Raw genomic sequence first — 23294 nt, forward strand, 5'->3', positions numbered from 1 at the left:
CACCTCGGTGCCTATTAGAATGGAATGGCAGTGCCCATGCTCGACTGATTGCTCCTTTCATTGCCTATGGGGCTACTGAGCGCTAGCAGCCCAATACAGAATGGATATACAAACACAAGATAAACCCACCAATACTTACATTGGCAACTAAACTCAAATACATAAATCAAACTACCAGATAGAACATGAGGATATTGTACGCAAAAGAGTTATTAAATCACATTAAAATTAGATTTAAATGCAAAATATTAAAAAAAAAAGAATTTTGTTTACTTACCGTAAATTCTTTTTCTTATAGTTCCGTATTGGGAGACCCAGACATTGGGGTGTATAGCTTCTGCCTCCGGAGGACACACAAAGTACTACACTAAAAAGTGTAGCTCCTCCCTCTGAGCATATACACCCCCTGGATAACCAGATCTAGCCAGTTTAGTGCAAAAGCTGAAGGAGAATAGCCACCCACAAGTAAAGACAGAGCAAGAACCGGAACAACCGGAGACTCTGTCCACGACAACAGCCGGTGATAACACGCGGAACAAGAAACTGCCAACAGGCAACAGGGAGGGTGCTGGGTCTCCCAATACGGAACTATAAGAAAAAGAATTTACGGTAAGTAAACAAAATTCTCTTTCTTTATCGTTCCTATGGGAGACCCAGACATTGGGACGTCTCAAAGCAGTCCATGGGTGGGAATAAACAGAAAAACTGAGAAGTAGGCGGAGCCTAACTTCACAAATGGGCGACAGCCGCCTGAAGGATGCGTCTGCCCAAGCTCGCATCTGCCGAAGCATGAGCATGCACTTGGTAGTGCTTTGAAAAAGGTATGCAGGCTAGTCCAAGTGGCAGCCTGACAGACCTGCTGAGCCGTAGCCTGGTGCCTGAAAGCCCAAGAGGCACCGACAGCTCTGGTCGAGTGTGCCTTGATCCCCGGCGGGGGAGGCACCTGAGTACACTGGTAGGCATCGGAAATGGCCGACCTAATCCAACGAGCTAAGGTCGGCTTAGAAGCCGAGAGGCCCTTACGCCGACCTGTGGTTAGCACAAAAAGAGAGGTGCACCGCCTAAGAACAGCGGTGCGAGACACATAGATCCGGAGCGCCCGCACCAGATCCAGGAGTATGCAACGCTTTTTCAAAGCGAACAGGAGCCGGACAAAAGGAAGGCAGGGAAATGTCCTGGTTAAGGTGGAAAGGAGAAACCACCTTAGGGAGAAAGTCCGGAGTCGGACGGAGAACCACCTTGTCTTGATGAAAAACCAAAAAAGGTGACTCCGAAGAGAGCGCAGCCAAATCAGAGACTCTCCTGAGGGAAGTTATGGCCACTAGAAAGACCACTTTCTGTGAAAGACAAGACAAAGAAACCTCCCTAAGAGGCTCAAAGGGGGGTTTCTGCAAGGCCGTGAGGACCAAATTGAGGTCCCAGGGATCCAAGGGCCGCCGGTAAGGCGGAATGATGTGAGACGCGCCCTGCATGAAGGTGCGGACCTGAGCCAGCCGGGCGATACGCCGCTGGAACAGCACTGACAGAGCCGAGACTTGTCCCTTGAGGGAATTGAGGGATAGTCCTAGCTGCAGACCGGACTGTAGAAAGGACAGAAGGGTCGGCAAGGAAAAAGGCCAAGGAGCATGGCCGGAAGAGCGACACCAGGACAGGAAAATTCTCCAGGTCCTGTGAGAGATTTTGGCCGAGGAAGACTTCCGAGCCAGAGTCATAGTGGAGATGACTTCAGGAGGAATACCAGAAGCCGTCAAGATCCAGGACTCAAGAGCCACGCCGTCAATCTGAGAGCCGCAGAATTCTGGCGGAAAAACGGACCTTGTGAGAGAAGGTCTGGACGGTCCGGAAGATGCCACGGCACCTCTACGGACAGATGGAGCAGGTCTGGGTACCAAGCTCGCCTGGGCCAGTCCGGAGCAATGAGGATGACCCGACGGCCCTACATTCTGATCTTGCGCAGAACTCTGGGCAAGAGAGCTAGAGGGGGAAACACGTAGGACAGACGAAACTGGGACCAATCTTGAACCAGAGCGTTCGCTGCAAAGGCCTGAGGATCGTGGGAGCGAGCCACGTAAACCGGAACCTTGTTGTTGTGCCGGGATGCCATTAGATCCACTTCCGGAGTGCCCCACCTGCGGCAGATTGACTGAAACACTGCCGGATGCAGGGACCACTCGCCACTGTCCACGGTTTGACGGCTGAGATAATCTGCTTCCCAGTTTTCCACGCCTGGGATGTGGACTGTGGATATGGTGGACTTGGAGTCCTCTGTCCATTGAAGGATGCGTTGAACCTCTAACATTGCCAGGCGGCTGCGTGTCCCGCCTTGGTGATTGATGTAGGCAACCGCTGTCGCGTTGTCTGACTGGACTCGGATGTGCTTGCCCGCCAACAGGTGGTGAAAGGCTAGGAGAGCTAGAAGCACAGCTCTGGTTTCCAGCACATTGATCGAGAGGGCTGATTCGGACGGAGTCCAAGTGCCCTGTGCTCGGTGGTGGAGACGTACCGCTCCCCAGCCGGATAGACTGGCATCCGTGGTGAGGATCACCCAGGACGGGGCCAGGAAGGAGCGTCCCTGAGACAGAGAGAGGGGCCGAAGCCACCACTGAAGGGAGCCCCTGGTCTGTGGCGACAGAGAAACTAGCCTGTGCAAGGAGGAAGTCCGCTTGTCCCAACAGCGGAGAATATCCAGCTGCAGAGGACGCAGATGGAACTGGGCAAAGGGAACAGCCTCCATTGACGCCACCATCTGACCCAGCACCTGCATTAGGTGCCTAATGGAATGACGGCGGGGCCTCAGCAGAGAGCGCACCGCCAGATGGAGGGACTGCTGTTTGACTAAGGGCAGCTTCACAAGTGCCGGCAGAGTCTCGAACTGCATCCCTAGGTACGTGAGCCTCTGGGTCGGAGTCAGAGTGGATTTGGGCAGATTGACAAGCCACCCGAATTGGGTTGAGGGAATGCATCTCCTCTAGAGAAGCAGAGATGGCTTTGAGAGCCCACACTGCTGCAAAAGATGGGGAGAACGAGGCCCCTGCCACCTCATATACAGATTTGGCCAGAAGGTCAACCTGGCGGTCAGTGGAATCCTTAAGAGAGGTGCCATCAGCCACTGATACAACGGTCCGGGCTGAGAGTCTAGACACCGGAGGGTCTACCTTTGGTGAATGAGCCCACTCCTTGACCACCTCAGGTGGAAAGGGAAAACGGTCATCAGAACCACGCTTTGGGAAGCGTTTGTCAGGACAGGCCCTAGGCTTGGTCACAGTGGCCTGAAAACTGGAGTGGTTAAAGAACACACTCCTTGTCCTCTTAGGCAAGGTAAACTGGTGCTTTTCTGCCAGAGAGGGTTGCTCCTCTGATACTGGCGGATTGAGGTCCAGTACAGAATTAATGGACGCAATCAAATCACTAACATCTGAGTCACTTTCGGACAGATCAATGGGGCACATGGAGGTAGCCTCCGAGCCCCCAGTAAAGGCATCCTCCTCGTCCTGCGAGTCAGCTCTTGAATCAGAGCCGCGGAACGAGGAAGGAGAGGGGACCCTGCGTCTCCTTTTAGGAGGACGGGGTCTGGGACCAGATGAAGAATCCTCTGTGAGCTCCGCTGAGAGAGCCCTAGCAGCAGAGGCGCCCTGAGAAGGGGGCTGATTCATGTTCAGCAAAGTCCGGGACAGCTGTCCCATTGAGTCGGCAAAAGACTGGGAGATTGACCTAGAGAAGGATTCTACCCAAGCCGGGGGTTCAGCCACCGGAGCCGGAGCAGCCGGAGGGACCACTGTGGGTGCGATTCCAGGCTGAGGCATTGTCAGGTTAGAGCAGGCATCACAATGTGGATATGTGCTCGGTTCAGGCAGCACGAGCTTACATGCAGTGCATACTGAGTACAGCCTTGCTCCTCGTGTGAGACATGCTGCTAGAGTGGGGGCTCTGAGCCAGAATGACCCCCAGAGAGTATATAAGAAGGTCCACAACCGGAGGTTGTGGCTTACCAGACCGTTTGTGTGCCCTCCAGATCCCACAGCCCGGACCCCCAAGCAGCTTAGCAGGGATGCTGCAGCCAGCGCTGATCACAGGGAAGAACGCTGAGAAAATGGCGCCGGAGCGAGGAGAGGGGGCGGGACCTGCTCTGAGAGCGGGATCTGGAGGGCCAAGGAGACTTACAGGGGAGGGGACATGTACTCAGAGGAGTGTCCCTCCCCTGTGCCGAACGGCCGCTGGGCGGAGACGCACTGTCCCTCTGCATGATTGACATGCGAGGGCAGTGAAATCGAAAGTAGGCCTCCGGCGAAGCCGGGGCCTAAATTTGAGCGATGCGGCCGGCGCGCAGGCACCATCGGCGCGGTTCTCAGGCAACAACCAGAGAACCGGCCGGAAATGTCAGAAAAGTTACACAGCACACTCTCCCACCATAATAAAGTACCGGGACCCCCCGAATATAAACGTCTCATGTACTTAGCTTGCTGAGATGCAGGGTTCCAAGTCCCTCGGGATGAGTGCTCCGTCCAGCAGGATCCTGAAGGGCTGCGGATGGAGACCGGTCTCCTGCAAAGCAAGGAGAACCGTGCTGGCTCTCACTTCAAGCCAGAGCCCGAGGGATGGTGAAGGAGCGCGGCATGTAAGGCTCCAGCCTTGGAATCAACCTTAACAACACCGCCGACACAGTGGGGTGAGAAGGGACATGCCGGGAGTCCAGGCTTGGACCCGCTTTTCTTCAAAAACTTTCCAAAAATGAAAAATCAGATGAGAATGCATGTGTGGATGTATGCCTCCTGAACACAAAGCAATGAACTGGCTAGATCTGGTTATCCAGGGGGTGTATATGCTCAGAGGGAGGAGCTACACTTTTTAGTGTAGTACTTCGTGTGTCCTCCGGAGGCAGAAGCTATACACCCCAATGTCTGTCTCCCATAGGAACGATAAAGAATGTAAACGGACAAAAAAAATCTAATGGAGGGACACCCACCCTAATATTAAGAAAGAAGGGAATTTTGTTACTTACCGTAAATTCCTTTTCTTCTAGCTCCAATTGGGAGACTCAGACGATTGGGTGTATAGCTACTGCCTCCGGAGGCCACACAAAGTATTACACTAAAAAGTGTAAGGCCCCTCCCCTTCTGCATATACACCCCCCGTGGGATCACGGGCTGCTTCAGTTTTAGTGCAAAAGCAAGAAGGAGGAAAGCCAATAATTGGTTAAACAATTCAATCCGAAGGAACATCGGAGAACTGAAACCATTCAACATGAACAACATGTGTACCCGAACAACCAAAAATCCCGAAGGAACAGGGGCGGGTGCTGGGTCTCCCAATTGGAGCTAGAAGAAAAGGAATTTACGGTAAGTAACAAAATTCCCTTCTTCTTCGGCGCTCCATTGGGAGACCCAGACGATTGGGACGTCCAAAAGCAGTCCCTGGGTGGGTAAATTAATACCTCAAGTTTGGACTGTAAAAACAGCCCTTCCCTACATGGAGGCAACCGCCGCCTGCAGGACTCTTCTACTTAGGCTGGCATCCGCCTAAGCGTAGGCATGCACCTGATAACGCTTGGTGAAGGTGTGCAGACTCGCCCAGGAAGCCGCCTGGCACACCTGCTGAGCCGTAGCCTGGTGCCATAATGTCCAGGACGCACCCACGGCTCTGGTAGAATGGGCCTTCAGCCCTGATGGAACCGGAAGCCCAGCAGAACGGTAGGCTTCAAGAATTGGTTCCTTGATCCATCGAGCCAGGGTGGATTTGGAAGCCTGCGACCCTTTGCGCTGACCAGCGACAAGTACAAAGAGTGCATCCGAGCGGCGCAGGGGCGCCGTGCAGGAAATGTAGATTCTGAGCGCTCTCATCAGATCCAACAAATGCAAATCCAATTCATATCGATGAACTGGATGAGGACAAAAGGAAGGTAAGGAGATATCCTAACTGAGATGAAAAGGGGGATACCACCTTAGGGAGAAACCCCGGAATCAGGCGCAGCACTACCTTGTCTTGGTGAAACACCAGGAAGGGAGCTTTGGATGACCGCGCTGCTAGCTCGGACACTCTCTGAAGAGACGTGACCGCTACCAAAAAGGCCACTTTCTGTGAAAGTCGAGAAAGTGAAACATCCCTCAGAGGCTCAAAGGGCGGCTCCTGGAGAGCAATTAGTACCCTGTTCATATCCCATGGGTCTAACGGCCTCTTGTACGGAGGGACAATGTGACAAACCCCCTGCAGGAACGTGCGTACCTGAGGAAGTCGTACTATGCGCTTCTGAAAGAATACAGACAGCGCTGGGACTCGTCCGTTAAGGGAGCCGAGCGACAAACCTTTTCCCAAACCAGATTGCAGGAAGGAAGGAAAAGTAGGCAATGCAAATGTCCAGGGAGACACTCCCTGAGCAGAGCACTAAGATAAGAATATCTTCCACGTCTTGTGGTAGATCTTGGCAGACGTCGGCTTCCTAGCCCGTCTCATGGTGACAATGACGTCTTGAGATAATCCTGAAGACGCTAGGATCCAGGACTCAATGGCCACACAGTCAGGTTCAGGGCTGTAGAATTCTGATGGAAAAAACGGCCCTTGGGACAGTAAGTCTGGCCGGTCTGGTAGTGCCCACGGTTGGCCGACCGTGAGATGCCACAGATGCAGGTACCACGACCTCCTCGGCCAGTCTGGGGCGACGAGGATGGCGCGGCGGCAATCGGAGCTGATCTTGCGTAGCCCTCTGGGCAACAGTGCCAGAGGGGGAAACACATAGGGTAGCTGGAACTGCGACCAATCCTGAACTAAGGCGCCTGCCGCCAGAGCTCCTTGATCGTGAGACCGCGCCATGAAAATCGGGCCCTTGTTGTTGTGCCGAGACGCCAGTAGGTCGACGTCCGGCCTCCCCCAGCGGCTACAGATTTCTTGAAACCCGTCCGGGTGCAGAGACCATTCCCCTGCGTCCATGCCCTGGCGACTGAGGAAGTCTGCTTCCCAGTTTTCTACGCCCGGGATGTGAACTGCGGATATGGTGTATGCTCTGTCTTCCACCCACATCAGAATCCGCCGGACTTCCTGGGAGGCTTGCCGACTGCATGTTCCGCCTTGGTGGTTGATGTATGCCACCGCTGCGAAGTTGTCCGACTGAATTCGGATCCGTTTGCCTTCCAGCCTCTGCTGGAAGGTTTGCAGGACAAGATACCCTGCCCAGATTTCCAGAACATTGATCTGAAGGGTGGACTCCTCTGAAGAGAGTCCTTGCCCGTCTGAGAAAGGGGTACGTTCCTGTCTAGGGACGACGACTTCCCATCCCATTGGCGAAGAATGTCCTATAGAAGTGGACGCAGATGAAACTGCGCGAAAGGGACTGCCTCTGCATGAGGCGTCTTAAGGGGTGTGACTGGCCTTGAAGGAGAGACTGCACCCCCGTCTGTAGTGAACGCTGTATGTTCAGCGGGAGCTGCACTATCGCTGAGAGAGTGTGAAGCTCCATGCCAAGATATGTCAGCGATTGGGTCGGTGTCAGATTTAACTTTGAAAAGTTTATGATCCACCCGAAACTCTGGAGAGTCTCCAGCGCCACGTTCAGGCTGTGTTGGCATGCCTCTTGAGAGGGTGCCTTGACAAGTAGATCGTCCAAGTAAGGGATCACAGAGTGACCCTGAGAGTGCAGGACTACTCCCACTGCTGCCATGAACTTGGTGAAAAGCCGTGGGGCTGTCGCCAGACCGAAGGGCAGGGCTACGAACTGAAGATGCTTGTCTTCAATAACGAAACGTAGCCAACACCGGTGCTCTGGAGCAATCGGCACGTGGAGATAAGCATCCTGATGTCTATTGACGCTAGGAAATCTCCTTGAGACATTGAGGCAATGACGGAGCGGAGGGATTCCATCCGGAACCGCCTGGTTTTCACGTGCTTGTTGAGCAGTTTTAGGTCCAAAACGGAACGGAAAAAGCCGTCGTCTTTTGGTACCACGACCAGATTGGAGTAAAAACCATATCTTGTTCCTGAGGAGGAACAGGGATTACCACTCCTTCTGCCTGCAGAAGAGCATCGGCTCGGTCGGGAGGTGAGGAAGTTCTGAAGATCTAGTCGGAGGACGAGAACAGAACTCTATCCTGTACACGTGAGACAAATGTCTCTCACCCACCGGTCTTTGACCTGTGGCAGCTAAATGTCGCCAAAGCGGGAGAGTCTGCCACCGACCGCGGATGCGGAGAGAGAGGGCTGATCGTCATGAGGAAACCGCCTTGGTAGCGGTTCCTCCGGCTGCCTTCCTTGGGCGTGATTGAGCCTGTCAGGAATCTGCGCCTCTCTGAGCCTTTTGAGTCCTTTTGGACGAGGACAATTGGGACCTGCCCGAGCCTGGGAAAGGACCGAAACCTCGACTGTCCCTTCCTCTGTTGTGTTGTTTGATCTGGGCTGGTGTAAGGAAGAGTCCTTACCCTTGGACTGTAATGAATTTCATCCAATCGCTCACCAAACAGTCAGTCACCAGATAATGGCAAACTGGTTAAGCACTTTTTTGGAAGCAGAATCTGCTTTCCATTCCCTCAACCACAAGGCTCTGCGTAAAACCACGGAGTCGGCGGACGCCATTGACGTACGGCTCGTAGTGCAGGACAGCATTAATAGCGTAAGTCGCAATGCAGACATTGCGAGGTTAAGGACGCCATCTGCGGCACAGATTTACATGTGACAGTGTCCACGTGCGCAAGACCAGCTGAAATAGCTTGGAATGCCCATACGGCTGCGAATGCCGGAGCAACCGACACGCCGATAGCTTCATAGACAGAGTTCAACCAGAGGACCATCTGCCTGTCAATGGCATCTTTAAGTGAAGTCCCATCTTCCACTGCAACTATGGATCTAGCCGCAAGCCTGGAGATTGGGGGATCCACCTTTGGACACTGGGTCCAGCGCTTGACCACGTCAGGGATAAAAAAGGATAACGTGTATCCTTAATACGATTGGAGAACGCTTATCTGGATAAGTGTGGTGTTTCCGGATTGCTTCTCTGAAGTCAGAGTGGCCAGAAAAGTACTCAAAATACGCTTGAGATACTGAAAAGGGATTTCTCCTGCTGTGAAGCTGACTCCTCCACCGGAGAAGCTGAGGGAGAAATATCCAACATTCCCTTGATGGACGCTAGGAGATCATTCACTATGGCGTCACCATCCGGAGTATCCGGATTGAGAGCGGTCTCAGAATCAGAGTCCTGATCAGCTACGTCTGCCTCATCATACAGAGAGTCCTGCTGGGACCCTAACCAGTGATGAAGCCGAGTGCCGCTCCCAGCGAGCTCGCTTAGACTGTCTGGGACTGTCGTCCGTGTCAGAGCCTGCGCCCTGGGATGCGTGGGACCCCCCCGGAGCACTGATTTGTTCCAAATGAGGGCGGCCAGGGAGCATTGTATCAACATTGCCCATGGTCCGTCTGGACTGCAAAGTCTCTAAGATGTTAGTCACCGTCACAGACAATCTATCAGCCGAAAATGCAACTCCGTCCCTGTCCCTGGACAGGGTTCACAGGTGGTTCCTTTGGCCACCTCTAGCAGAGACCCCGGCTGACCAAGTGCTACAGGGGAGCATTGCACACAATGGGTACAGTGGAACCTGCCGTGTGGAACAGTATCACGTGCAGTACAAGCAGCATAAAAAGCCTGTGCCTTGGCACCCTTTCTGTTTTGCTGCTGTTGTCTAGCCATCTAGAAGCATTAGCCAAGAATAGCGACCGTACAGTGCAATGTATAGCATACAAGCAGAAAGTACAAATGAACACTTCAGCACATGCAGTACAAGCAGCCTAGAAAGCCTGTGCCTTAGCACCCTTGCTTTTTTGCTGCTGTTGTCCAGCCATCTAGGAGTATATAGCCAAGAATAGCGACCGTACAGTGCAGTGTATAGCATACCAGCATAAAGTACAAATGAACACTTCAGCACATGCAATACAAGCAGCCTAGAAAGCCTGTGCCTTAGCACCCTTGCTTTTTGCTGCTGTAGTCTAGCCATCTAGGCATAAAGTACAAATGGCATTAGTGGGGTCAGCACTTCAGGTGCTGCTTACCGCCCGCACAAAGGCGGGTGTGTGGTCGCCCGAATCCTGTGACTGGTTGCCCAGAGCTTGTCTCCCTTCTCCAGCCCAGACTGCGTGCAGGAATGGCTGCCGGCGTCTTGTGAAGAGGGGCGGGCCGTGGGCGTGCCCCAGACAAGAGCGGGAAACTGGCGTCCCACTGTGTCCAGTGAAGGGGGCTGGAGAATGCAAAGCAGACTCCAGCTCTCGGCGCTGACTTTCTGTACAGCATCCCGCCCCTCCCCTGACTGGCAGGGCTGGGGGCGGGAACGAAGCGAAAACTAGGCCGCAAAGCCGGGGACTCGAGTAATAAGCGCGGCCGTCCTATGTGCACGGCCAGCGCGGAAGTCCCCGGCGCACCACAAGTCCCAGCCGCGCCACAGTGTAAAACACCCCACAGCGGCCGGCGCGGCAGTTTCTAACACATAAATTCACTCAGCTAAGCTGCAGTGAATAATAGCACAAGCGCTCCGCGCTGTTGTCCCCGGCGCACTAGCACTCCCAGCAATGCTGGTGTGTGTGTGTGCGATGTGTACGGGGACACAGAGTATCTTAATGTAGCAGGGCCCTGTCCCTGACGATACCCAGCTCCATATCCAGCAGGTTCTCCGGGTCTGTGGATGCAGCTCGGTCTCAGTGCCTGGAGACCGGTAAGATCCCACTTCACCCAGAGCCCCGAGGGGGGATGGGGAAGGAAAAACAGCATGTGGGCTCCAGCCTCCGTACCCGCAATGGGTACCTCAACCTTAACAAACACCGCCGACAAAAGTGGGGTGAGAAGGGAGCATGCTGGGGGCCCTAGTATGGGCCCTCTTTTCTTCCATCCGACATAGTCAGCAGCTACTGCTGACTAAACAGTGGAGCTATGCGTGGATGTCTGACCTCCTTCGCACAAAGCATAAAACTGAAGCAGCCCGTGATCCCACGGGGGGTGTATATGCAGAAGGGGAGGGGCCTTACACTTTTTAGTGTAATACTTTGTGTGGCCTCCGGAGGCAGTAGCTATACACCCAATCGTCTGGGTCTCCCAATGGAGCGCCGAAGAAACACGTGTTGTAGTAACCAGTTTAAGGGACACTAGCCCTTTAAGAATAAATGCACTTAATGATATAAAAAAAAAGTCTGATGTGCCCATAGGTAAAAGAGGGGTAAAAAAAAAACCTTGCTAGTAATTAATAACGTACAGGCAAAAATGTATCATTACAGCAGAATCCCATAAATTGATCAGACTGATAACATTAAAGCAAATAGTAAGGAGACCTTCAACACTTACATGTGTACATGTGGTGATATGCTAATGAGGCCAGATACTAGTCACAAGGGCGTTAGTTCCCTTAGCTAGCCAGCCCCCTTATGTAAGCATGCCCCTGCAGGCGTGATATCATGCTAATGAATGCACAGAGTCAGAGGCATGGTCGTGCTCACCTCTGCTGCCGCCCGGCTCAGTGAGCATGATCCCCATACTTCCGGTCATTGGCACTATGAAGCTGGGTGTACGTGTCCCGGCTTCAAACTTGTGTAGTGCGCATGACCGCAAGTGCCAGGGACTTCTGACCTGACACACTGACCCTATGCCCAGCGTTCTGAGGCACGTGTCACTACAGATGATTATTTTAGTACGTCCCAGTGGACATGCTAAGGGACGGAATGAGAGCAGGAACTAACACCCTTGTGACTAGTCCCCGGCCTCATTAGCATATAATTAGGGTCTTTAGAAATGCTTTTTCTAATGATCTCTTTATCTATGCTACTAGATTTCGAGGACAGTTAGGCAGGGTTTAGAAATATGCACCAAAGAAGGGAATTTTGTTTACTTACCGTAAATTCCTTTTCTTCTAGCTCCTATTGGGAGACCCAGACAATTGGGTGTATAGCTACTGCCTCCGGAGGCCACACAAAGTATTACACTTTAAAAAGTGTAACCCCTCCCCTCTGCCTATACACCCTCCCGTGCATCACGGGCCCATCAGTTTTGGTGCCAAAGCAGGAAGGAGGAAACTTATAAATTGGTCTGAGGTAAATTCAATCTGAAGGATGTTCGGAGAACTGAAACCATGAACCAAAGGAACAATTCAACATGAACAACATGTGTACACAAAAGAACAAACAGCCCGAAGGGAACAGGGGCGGGTGCTGGGTCTCCCAATAGGAGCTAGAAGAAAAGGAATTTACGGTAAGTAAACAAAATTCCCTTCTTCTTTGTCGCTCCATTGGGAGACCCAGACAATTGGGACGTCCAAAAGCAGTCCCTGGGTGGGTAAAAGAATACCTCGATAAAAAGAGCCGAAACAACGGCCCCCTCTTACAGGTGGGCAACCGCCGCCTGAAGGACTCGCCTACCTAGGCTGGCATCTGCCGAAGCATAGGTATGCACCTGATAGTGTTTCGTGAAAGTGTGCAGACTCGACCAGGTAGCCGCCTGACACCTGCTGAGCCGTAGCCTGGTGCCGCAATGCCCAGGACGCACCCACGGCTCTGGTAGAATGGGCTTTCAGCCCTGAAGGAATCGGAAGCCCAGAAGAACGGTAGGCTTCAAAGATCGGTTCCTTGATCCACCGAGCCAAGGTTGACTTGGAAGCCTGCGACCCCTTACGCTGGCCAGCGACAAGGACAAAGAGCGCATCAGAGCGGCGCAGTGGCGCCGTGCGAGACACGTAGATCCGGAGTGCTCTCACCAGATCTAACAAATGCAAATCCTTTTCAAATTGGTGAATTGGATGAGGGCAAAATGAAGGTAAGGAGATATCCTGATTGAGATGAAAAGTGGACACCACCTTAGGGAGAAAGTCCGGGACCGGACGCAGAACCACCTTATCCTGGTGAAATACCAGTAAAGGGCCTTTGCATGACAGCGCTGCAAGCTCTGACACTCTACGGAGTGAAGTAACCGCCACTAGAAATGCCACCTTCTGCGAAAGACGTGATAGAGAGACATCCCGCAGCGGCTCAAAAGGTGGTTTTTGAAGAGCCCGTAGCACCATGTTGAGATCCCAGGGTTCCAGCGGACGCTTGTAAGGTGGGACTATGTGGCAAACTCCCTGCAGGAACGTGCGGACCTGCGGAAGCCTGGCTAGACGCTTTTGAAAAAAAACACGGAAAGCGCCGAGACTTGACCTTTGAGAGAGCCGAGAGACAAACCCTTGTCCAATCCCGATTGAAGGAAGGAAAGAAATCTGGGTAAGGCAAACGGCCAGGGGATAAACCCCCTCTCAGAGCACCAGGCTAAGAAGATCCTCCAAGTTCTGTGATAGATCTTGGCTGACGTTGGTTTCCTGGCCTGTCTCATAGTGGCAATGACATCTTGAGACAACCCTGAGGACGCTAAGAGCCAGGACTCAATGGCCACACAGTCAGGTTGAGGGCCGCAGAATTCAGATGGAAAAATGGCCCTTGAGATAGCAAGTCTGGTCGGTCTGGGAGCGCCCACGGTTGCCCCACCGTGAGATGCCACAGATCCGGCTACCACGACCGCCTCGGCCAATCTGGAGCGACGAGGATGGCGCGGCGGCAGTCGGACCTGATCTTGCGCAACACTCTGGGCAGCATTGCCAGAGGAGGGAATACATAAGGCAGTTGAAACTGCGACCAATCCTAAACTAAGGCGTCCGCCGCCAGAGCTCTGTGGTCCTGAGACCGTGCCATGAATGCCGGGACCTTGTTGTTGTGCCGAGACGCCATGAGATCGACGTCCGGCGTTCCCCAGCGGCAACAGATCTCCTGAAACACGTCCGGGTGGAGACACCATTCCCCCGCGTCCATGCCCTGGCGACTGAGGAAGTCTGCTTCCCAGTTTTCTACGCCCGGAATGTGAACCGCGGAGATGGTGGAGGGTGTGGCCTCCGCCCACAGCAGAATCCGCCGGACTTCTTGGAAGGCTTGACGACTGCGAGTGCCGCCCTGGTGGTTGATGTACGCAACCGCCGTGGCGTTGTCCGACTGTATGCGGATCTGCCTGCCCTCGAGCCACCGATGGAACGCCTTGAGGGCTAGATACACTGCCCTTATCTCCAGAACATTGATCTGAAGGGAGGACTCTGTCGGAGTCCAGGTTCCCTGAGCCTTGTGGTGGAGAAAAACCGCTCCCCATCCTGACAGGCTCGCGTCCGTCGTGACCACAGCCCAGGATGGGGGCAGAAAGGATTTTCCTTTCGACAGAGAGGTGGAGAGAAGCCACAACTGAAGCGAGGTCTTGGCTTCCAGAGACAGAGAGACGTTCCTGTCTAAGGACGTCGGCCTCTTGTCCCATTTGCGGAGAATGTCCCATTGGAGAGGACGGAGATGAAATTGCGCAAATGGAACTGCCTCCATTGCTGCCACCATCTTCCCCAGGAAGTGCATGAGGCGCCTCAAGGGGTGCGACTGGGCCCGAAGAAGGGATTGCACCCCTGTCTGCCGCGACCGCTGTTTGTCCAGCGGCAGCTTGACCATCGCTGAGAGAGTATGAAACTCCATCCCGAGGTACGTCAGTGACTGGGTCGGAGACAATTTTGACTTCGGAAAATTGATGATCCACCCGAACCTCTGGAGAGTCTCCAGAGCAACGGTCAGACTGTGTTGACAAGCCACCCGTGAGGGTGCCTTGACTAGGAGATCGTCTAGGTAAGGGATCACCGAGTGGCCCTGAGAGTGTAGGATCGCTACGACGGATGCCATGACCTTGGTGAAGACCCGTGGGGCTGTCGCCAGGCCGAAAGGCAGTGCCACAAACTGAAGGTGTTCGTCCCCGATGGCGAAACGCAGAAAGCGTTGATGCTCTTGAGCGATCGGCACATGGAGATAGGCATCTTTGATGTCGATTGATGCTAGGAAGTCTCCTTGGGACATCGAAGCGATGACAGATCGGAGGGATTCCATGCGAAACCGCCTGGTTGTCACATGTCTGTTGAGCAATTTGAGGTCCAAAACGGGACGGAATGAGCCGTCCTTTTTTGGCACCACGAACAGATTGGAGTAAAAACCGCGACCGCGTTCCTGAAGGGGAACGGGGATCACCACTCCTTCTGTTTTCAGAGTGTCCACCGCCTGAAAAAGCGCAACGGTCCGCTCGGGGGGCGGAGATGTTCTGAAAAAACGAGTCGGAGGACGAGAGCTGAACTCTATCCTGTAACCGTGAGACAGAATGTCTCTCACCCATCGGTCTTGGACATGTGGCCACCAGGCGTCGCAAAAGCGGGAGAGCCTGCCACCGACCGAGGATGCGGTTTGGGGCGGCCGAGAGTCATGAGGAGGCCGCCTTGGAGACGGTGCCTCCGGTGGTCTTTGGAGGACGTGACTTAGACCGCCATGCAGAAGAGTTCCTCTGGTTCTTCTGTGGCCTGTTGGACGAGGAGGGTTGGGATCTGGCTGAGGGCCGAAAGGACCGAAACCTCGCTTGAACCTTCCGTTGCTGAGGTCTGTTTGGTTTGGGTTGGGGTAAGGACGAGTCCTTTCCCTTGGATTGCTTAATAATTTCATCCAATCGCTCGCCAAACAGTCGGTCGCCTGGAAGCAGAGTCTGCCTTCCATTCGCGTAGCCACATGGCTCTGCGGACTGCCACAGAATTGGCGGATGCTACCCCTGTACGGCTAGCCGAGTCCAGGACAGCATTCATGGCGTAGGATGCGAATACTGACGCCTGAGAAGTCAAAGATGTTACTTGTGGCGCAGCGGTACGGGTGACCGCATTAATCTCAGACAGACAAGCTGAGATAGCCTGGAGAGCCCACACAGCTGCAAAGGCTGGGGCAAAAGACGCGCCTATGGCTTCATAGATGGATTTCAGTAGGAGCTCTATCTGCCTGTCCGTGGCATCCTTGAGCGATGCACCGTCAGCCACTGCTACTACGGATCTAGCCGCCAGTCTAGAGACTGGAGGATCCACCTTGGGACACTGAGCCCAACCCTTAACCACGTCAGCGGGGAAGGGGTAACGTGTGTCATTAAGGCGTTTAGTAAATCGCTTGTCCGGGAAAGCCCTGTGCTTCTGGACAGCATCCCTAAAGTTAGAGTGATCGAAGAAAGCACTCCGGGTACGTTTAGGAAACCTAAACTGGTGTTTCTCCTGTTGTGAAGCCGAATCCTCTGTAGGCGGAGTTGGGGGAGACAGATCTAGCACCTGGTTGATGGACGCTATAAGGTCATTTACTATGGCGTCCCCTTCAGGTGTATCCAGATTGAGAGCAACGTCAGGGTCAGAGTCCTGAGCTGCGACCTCCGCCTCCTCCTCTAGAGAATCCTCAAGCTGAGACCCCGAACTGCGTGATGAAGTCGGGGAAGATTCTAAGCGAGCCCGCTTAGCTGGTCTGGGACTGCGGTCCGTGCCGGAGTCCTGCACATAATAACTAGAGGCCACTCCAGGAACACGCTTAGTCGCAGACAGAGAGGGGCCTGGGGGTGATCCCGCAGTGCCCAGGGCCTGTGTAAGGGCCGGTCTGGACTGCAAAACCTCTAGAAACTTAGCCGACCATTTATCCATAGACTGGGTCATGGAATGAGAAAGCGACTCAGAGAGTTTGTCGGCTAAAACAGCAAACTCTGTCCCTGCCATCTGGACAGGGGGGGCCGGCGGTTCTACCTGGGCCGAGGGACCCCCTAGTGCCTCAGGCTCCGGCTGAGCGAGTGCCACAGGGGCCGAGCATTGCTCACAGTGAGGGTAGGTGGAACCTGCAGGTAACATAGCCGCACAAGAGGTACAGGTAGCAAAATAACCCTGTGTCTTGGCACCCTTGCTCCTTGTGAACGACATGCTGTTGTCTCCCAGGAGCGTGATCACTGAGGGTATATAGCCACAAGTGAACAGTACAGCTGAACCGGAAAAAGTATACAAATATAACGTATCTATATACAGTTCAGCACCCTAGGGGGACCAGCACCGGTAACCGGTGTGGCTTACCAACCGCTCCAGCGGTGTGTGGCCACCAGATTCCCTGCCTCGGGTCTCCCAGAGCTGCAGCCAGAAGTCCTCCACCGGCAGGATGTGTTAAAACATGGCTGTCGGCGTTCACAGGGGAGGAGGGAGCCGTGGGCGTAACTTACAAAAGTGCGGGAACTGGTGCCCCATAGGGATTAGTGAGGGGGGAGGAGGACAGCAATGTGTGCTCCAGCCCTCACTGTCGGCGTCAGACCGACCGTCCCGCCCTTGCCCCTGACTGGCAGGCCCGGGGGCGGGCGTTTAATGTACTAGGCCGCAAAAGCCGGGGACTAAAGTAAAAACCGCGGCCGACAAGCAGGCACGGTCGGCGCGGTAGTCCCGGACAAAAAACAACACTGCAGGCGCTGCAGCGTCTGAGGCCCAGGTGCTCCATGCACCGTCCCAAAGGGGACACAGAGTACCTGTAGTTGCAGGGCCTTGTCCCTGACGATACTTAGTCTCCTGTCCGGCAGATACCACCAGGGGCTGCGGAGGGAGCCCGGTCCCAGTGCCTGGATGACCGGTTATGGATCCCACTTCACCCAGAGCCCCTAAGGGATGGGGAAGGAAAACGGCATGTGGGCTCCAGCCTGTGTACCCGCAATGGGTACCTCAACCTTAACAACACCGCCGACTCAGTGGGGTGAGAAGGGAGCATGCCGGGGGCCCTTAGGGGCCCTCTTTTCTTCCATCCGAAATAGTCAGCAGCTGCTGCTGACTAAAATGTGGAGCATTGTGTGCATGTGTGCCTCCTTCAACACAAAGCATAAAAACTGATGGGCCCGTGATGCACGGGAGGGTGTATAGGCAGAGGGGAGGGGTTACACTTTTTAAAGTGTAATACTTTGTGTGGCCTCCGGAGGCAGTAGCTATACACCCAATTGTCTGGGTCTCCCAATGGAGCGACAAAGAAACTGCTCGTTCAGTGTCAGTAATAATCACACACAGTTCTGCAGTGAGAGCAGAGAGCGGCCGTCACACTGGTGTGATTATTTATAATAATCTCTGGAGGCGGAGTTATCTTCCAGGCAGCATCCGCCCCATAGCCTGGAAGAGCTCATTTACATAAAGTGATAAAAGATGAGTACAGGCATGACTTTTCCAGCATTCTATAACCTGTATGCCCATATTAATAGGTTAGATATGTCATTTGTGGTGACAGAATCCCTTTAATAAAAGGACTATCAATGGGTCTTATGATATGTAATTAATAACAATCACTAATGATATCAGCTGCATTGTCTGTATGACAAGGAGTCCATAAAGGCAATAAGTCCCTGCTTTGACTACTCACGCAGTAAGAAGATAAGACCCATCGGCGCAGCGATCAAGAGCCTTACGGGCTGCCGTTTAGATGCAAATTCAACGATTCCTTTACCGGATGGTCTTCCACGATCATCCACAATGACAATAGCCCTCTCCACCTGACCAAACATGGAGAAGGCTTCTTCCAAAAGGTCATTTGAAACAAAGGGAGGAAGGTTTCGTACAGACAACGCCGCACTGTGACAGGCAAAGCGAACACGCAACTGTTTTCCACGGAGAGGAAGATTGTCAAGCTCAGCCTTCGCTATCTCTGCCAGAGTCCGAGTTTCCTACAGAAAAAAAATATAAGACGCACAAAAATGAAGGTACCAGTACCATCAGTACTGGCAGATTAATGACAAAGTAAATAGTGCATGATCTAACATTAGTACAATAGTGGAGCAAAAAAACCCAAACCTCTGCAATCAGTAACATCATTGCTTGTATCCTAAGGTTAAGTTCACAAGTAAGAATTTTTTTTTTTTGTAAATTCTTTATTTAAGATGTTTTTTAATATTACAGAAATGAAATAGCAACAACAAATAAGCATAAACATGTATTTTTCAGATGAGAGGAAAGGAAAGAGGGAAGATTTTTTATGGTAAAGTCCACATGCATTATGTAAAAGCGTCCATAGCACAAGTGCAAGGATAAAGCCCATATGCTTATGTTTATAAGTGGTTTCCCACCACTTGGACAACACCTTCTCATTCCCCTTGTTCGCCCCAGAAAATGAATCCGCCTTTACTCATTTAGGCTATGTGCGCACTGGAAAATGGAACTTTCTAAAGAAAATTCCGCAGGTATTCAAAGATTACCGCACCCGCGGTAAAAAACTGCGGCAAACCGCACCCGAAAACCGCATGCGGTTTGCTGCGGTTTTACCGCGGTATTGCCACTTGCTGGTTGGGATGTGCTTTATTGCATTCAATGCAATAAAGCACATTGAAGAAAAAAAAAAAAAGTCATTTCACTCTGAGATAGTAGATAGATAAAGAGACAGAAGAATAGACAGACAGACAGACAGACAGACAGACAGACAGACAGACAGACAGACAGACAGACAGACAGACAGACAGACAGACAGACAGACAGACAGACAGACAGACAGACAGACAGACGCATTTCCCACGGTCGGCAGTGAGTTCACACTACCGGCCGTGGGAAATGACCGGTAATTACCTCTGCTGTCTCGCTGCGAGACAGCAGAGGTAATTCAGCGCTGTGTGTCAGTCGCGGCTGGATGTAAGCAGCGCAGGACCTGTGGATTACGCCGGAGCTTTGTTTCGGGGGGGGTTAATAAAATGGTGAACGAGGCTTGTTTGTTTTATTTAAAATAAAGGATTTTTCTGTGTGTGTGTTTTTTCACTTTACTTACGGGTTGATCATGTCAGCTGTCTCATAGACGCTGCCGTGATCAAGCCTGGAGTTAATGGTGGCGATCCGCCACCATTAACTCCTTGTATTACCCTGACTGCCACTGCTACATGGCTGCAGGAAGAGCCGGGGACACGCCGGTATTGCCGCATAATGCATGCGACAGTCCCGGAGCAGCTGCGGCTGATATTCTCGGCTGCGGGAGGTGGGAGTGAGGCGGGGGACATTAACCCTGCCCCTCTCCCTCCCCAGCCTGAGAATACCGGGCCACCGCTGTGTGCTTACCTCGGCTGGACGGTAAATATGCAGCGGAGCCCACGTGCTTTGTTTTCTATATTTCCGTTTTCTTTCTATGTGTGTTCTATGTGTCTGTGTTCTATGTCTGTGATGTCTGTGTGTGATGTGTCTGTGTCTGTGCGATCTGTGTGTGTTTACTCTCTGCATGGCTTCCTCTACCTGTAATGACATCACTTCCCTGCAAAACCGCAGGCAAGCGATGTACATTACCGGAGGTAAACTGCGAAATACCGGAGGGAATAACGCAGGAAAACGCAGTGAACCGCACAGAATTTGCTGCCTGCGTTATTCCCTGCGGGATTTCACGATTAACATTGGAGTCAATGTAGTGAAATCCCGCAGCGACGTGCGGAAAAGAATTGACATGCAATTGTTTTTGCTGCGGGAATCCCGCAGCAAAACATGCAGCTGTCAAATTCCGCCTAGTGCGCACAGGATTTTTTTTGCCCATAGGTTTTGCTGGTGATTCACTGCAGAGATGTTATGAACATTTTCTGCAGCGAAACATGCAGCAAAACCGCAAAAAATCCGCGGCAAAATCCGGTAAGTGCGCACGTAGCCTTACGGTGCAGCCACGGTTCCAGTTTTTTCTGAAGCCGCGTTCCTGGGGCTCACATGACATTATGACACGCGAGCCCCACAGCCAATCAGCGCCTGGCGTCTGTCTCCTTGTGTTTGGACATTTGAGCAGGAAGTCACTGTAGCGCTCATATCCTCCTCAAATGTTTAAAGGCGGGAAGACAGACGCTGGGCGCTGATTGTTATGTCACGCAGGCCCCGTGACCAATGTCACATGGGACCCGGGAATGCAGCTTCAAACATCGCTGGAATCGCAGCTGCACTGGAGGTAAGTAAAGGCTTATTTATTTTTAGGGGGGCCAACAAGCGGAATGAGGAGTTGTCAAAGTAGTGGACATCAGTCCCATTGTCATGAACCACGGATTCTGTATGAAAAATGAATGAATATTACTTGCATGGTAACACATTTATGCATTGGAAGTACAAATGTTAGCAGATCTAGCAACAATTTATGCATGGAACCTGCAGATTTGTGATGTGTGAACATACCTAAAGTGAAAGTGGGCGACGCTTAACATTATGGGGTGAGTAGGTGAAGACAAAAAAGCTGAAATCACATGACCCAGAATTCAAGCTTTCACTAGAGTTGCCATGAGTAGAAATGCATGGCTGAGGCTTGTCTCTGTTTTCTTCCTCCCAAACAAGCCGCCCCGCACCCGCCCCTGGGTTGTGTGTGCTGTAGCAGCTCAGCTCCATTGAAGTGACTGAGGCTACAACAGGACACCCATGTGGACACCAATGTGGGCACCAGTGTGGGCACATGCCACGGAGGCCGGCCATGGTGCACTACCCACCTTACAAAGCATATGCAGTAATTAGTGCGCTTTCACCGCCACACAGCAATACTCACCAGCCGAATAAAACCAAAGCCTTTGTCTTTGTGTATGAAGATTTCGCCTGCCTTCCCATATTTGTCAAACATATTCCGCATCTCCTCTTCTGTAACATCGGAGGGCAAGTTACCCACAAACAGACGGCTGCGCTGAGTATAAGTCTTCTCTCCTGGTTTTCGGAAATTCTTCAAATCTATAGTGACTCCCTCATCTAGACAGCAGATAAAAGAAGCTTAGCGGGTGGGCTGCAGCCGGACGGCATGGCGGCAGATGGCAGAAACTTACTTGGGCTGGTGGACTCCTGCCCATTGGTAGGAGAAGGCCCTTCGGGTTCCGGCAGTATATAGTAGGGCTGATTATATTGCGGTTTCCTGTGAGCGTGGTTCTGGTGCTCCATCTTATAGCCTCTATTTCCCTGCATTGTAACTGCAAAGAATAGATGAAAGCATGAAAACAACCTGCGACGTCCAAGATTTACCATCTCTGGCTGGACCGGCACCGCCAACATCAACACAATAACATTTAATGAGAAAAAACCCAAAACCCATGTAATTCAATCATTATCCTGCAGACTGGAAGCCCTCGGTGTTCATTGTAATGCATACTTATGGTTTGCATGTAACGTCTGATGTACAGCACCATGGAATTAACGGTGCTCTACAAATAATCAAATGCATCTGTAATAACCAATAAAACGAGGGGTCTATAGCCGTTCCCTCAGCACGGAGGCATATATCTGGCAATAATCGTGCAGCCGGGGCACATTCACCCCCAGTGCTCGTGCCCTGCATCTCCCTGCACAGCGAGGACCGCTGCAGAACAGCGACTGAATATCATTGTGGGGCACAGCACACTCGCCATCTAGCCCAACTAACCGCTGTCACTGCCACACCTGTATACATATATCCAACGAGGACATCACTACAAAAAATATTACAAGGAGATTCTGGTGTTTAGGACAAAAGCTGCAAAGTATCACTATAATACAGCAGCTCCTAAATATCACCCCAGTGTTACAGGGCACCCGAGACTTCACCATGCACTGCACATCAATGTAGAACCACCAACCTGGCAGTGCCCCCCTCCACTCTGCACCCCCACACTGGCAGTGCCCCCCCTCAGCACCCCACCCACACTGGCAGTGCCCCCCCTCCGCTCTGCACCCCTACACTGGCAGTGCCCCCCCCCTCCGCTCGGCACCCCCACACTGGCAGTGCCCCCCCCAGCACCACCCCCCACACTGGCAGTGCCCCCCCTCCACTCTGCACCCCCCCCACACTGGCAGTGCCCCCCTCCACTATGCACCCCCCCACACTGGCAGTGCCCCCCTCCACTATGCACCCCCACACTGGCAGTGCCCCCCCTCCGCTCGGCACCCCACACTGGCAGTGCCCCCTCCGCTCAGCACCCCCACACTGGCAGTGCCCCCCCCCTCCGCTCGGCACCCCCACATTGGCAGTGCCCCCGCCCTCCGCTCGGCACCCCCACATTGGCAGTGCCCCCGCCCTCCGCTCGGCACCCCCACATTGGCAGTGCCCCCGCCCTCCGCTCGGCACCCCCACATTGGCAGTGCCCCCCCCCTCCGCTCGGCACACCCACACTGGCAGTGCCCCCCCTCCGCTCGGCACCCCCACACTGGCAGTGCCCCCCCATCCGCTCGGCACCCCACACTGGCAGTGCCCCCTCCGCTCAGCACCCCCACACTGGCAGTGCCCCCCCCCTCCGCTCGGCACCCCCACATTGGCAGTGCCCCCGCCCTCCGCTCGGCACCCCCACATTGGCAGTGCCCCCGCCCTCCGCTCGGCACCCCCACATTGGCAGTGCCCCCCCCCTCCGCTCGGCACACCCACACTGGCAGTGCCCCCCCTCCGCTCGGCACCCCCACACTGGCAGTGCCCCCCCCTCCGCTCGGCACCCCCACATTGGCAGTGCCCCCCCCTCCGCTCGGCACCCCCACATTGGCAGTGCCCCCCCCTCCGCTCGG

General features: G+C 53.3%; 1 protein-coding gene across 1 annotated transcript in view; it reads right to left on the reverse strand.

The window, feature by feature from the left end:
* NONO (non-POU domain containing octamer binding) overlaps nt 1-23294 on the reverse strand; it is a 51418-nt gene that overhangs the window by 24318 nt on the left and 3806 nt on the right. Inside the window, 4 exon segments of the mRNA XM_075323958.1 lie at nt 18214-18268; nt 18271-18514; nt 21328-21521; nt 21596-21736. Coding sequence (XP_075180073.1) covers nt 18214-18268; nt 18271-18514; nt 21328-21521; nt 21596-21731 — 629 coding nt within the window. The 5' untranslated portion in view covers nt 21732-21736.

The sequence above is a fragment of the Anomaloglossus baeobatrachus genome, chromosome 9 (assembly GCF_048569485.1).
Source record: "Anomaloglossus baeobatrachus isolate aAnoBae1 chromosome 9, aAnoBae1.hap1, whole genome shotgun sequence".
NCBI lineage: Eukaryota > Metazoa > Chordata > Amphibia > Anura > Aromobatidae > Anomaloglossus > Anomaloglossus baeobatrachus.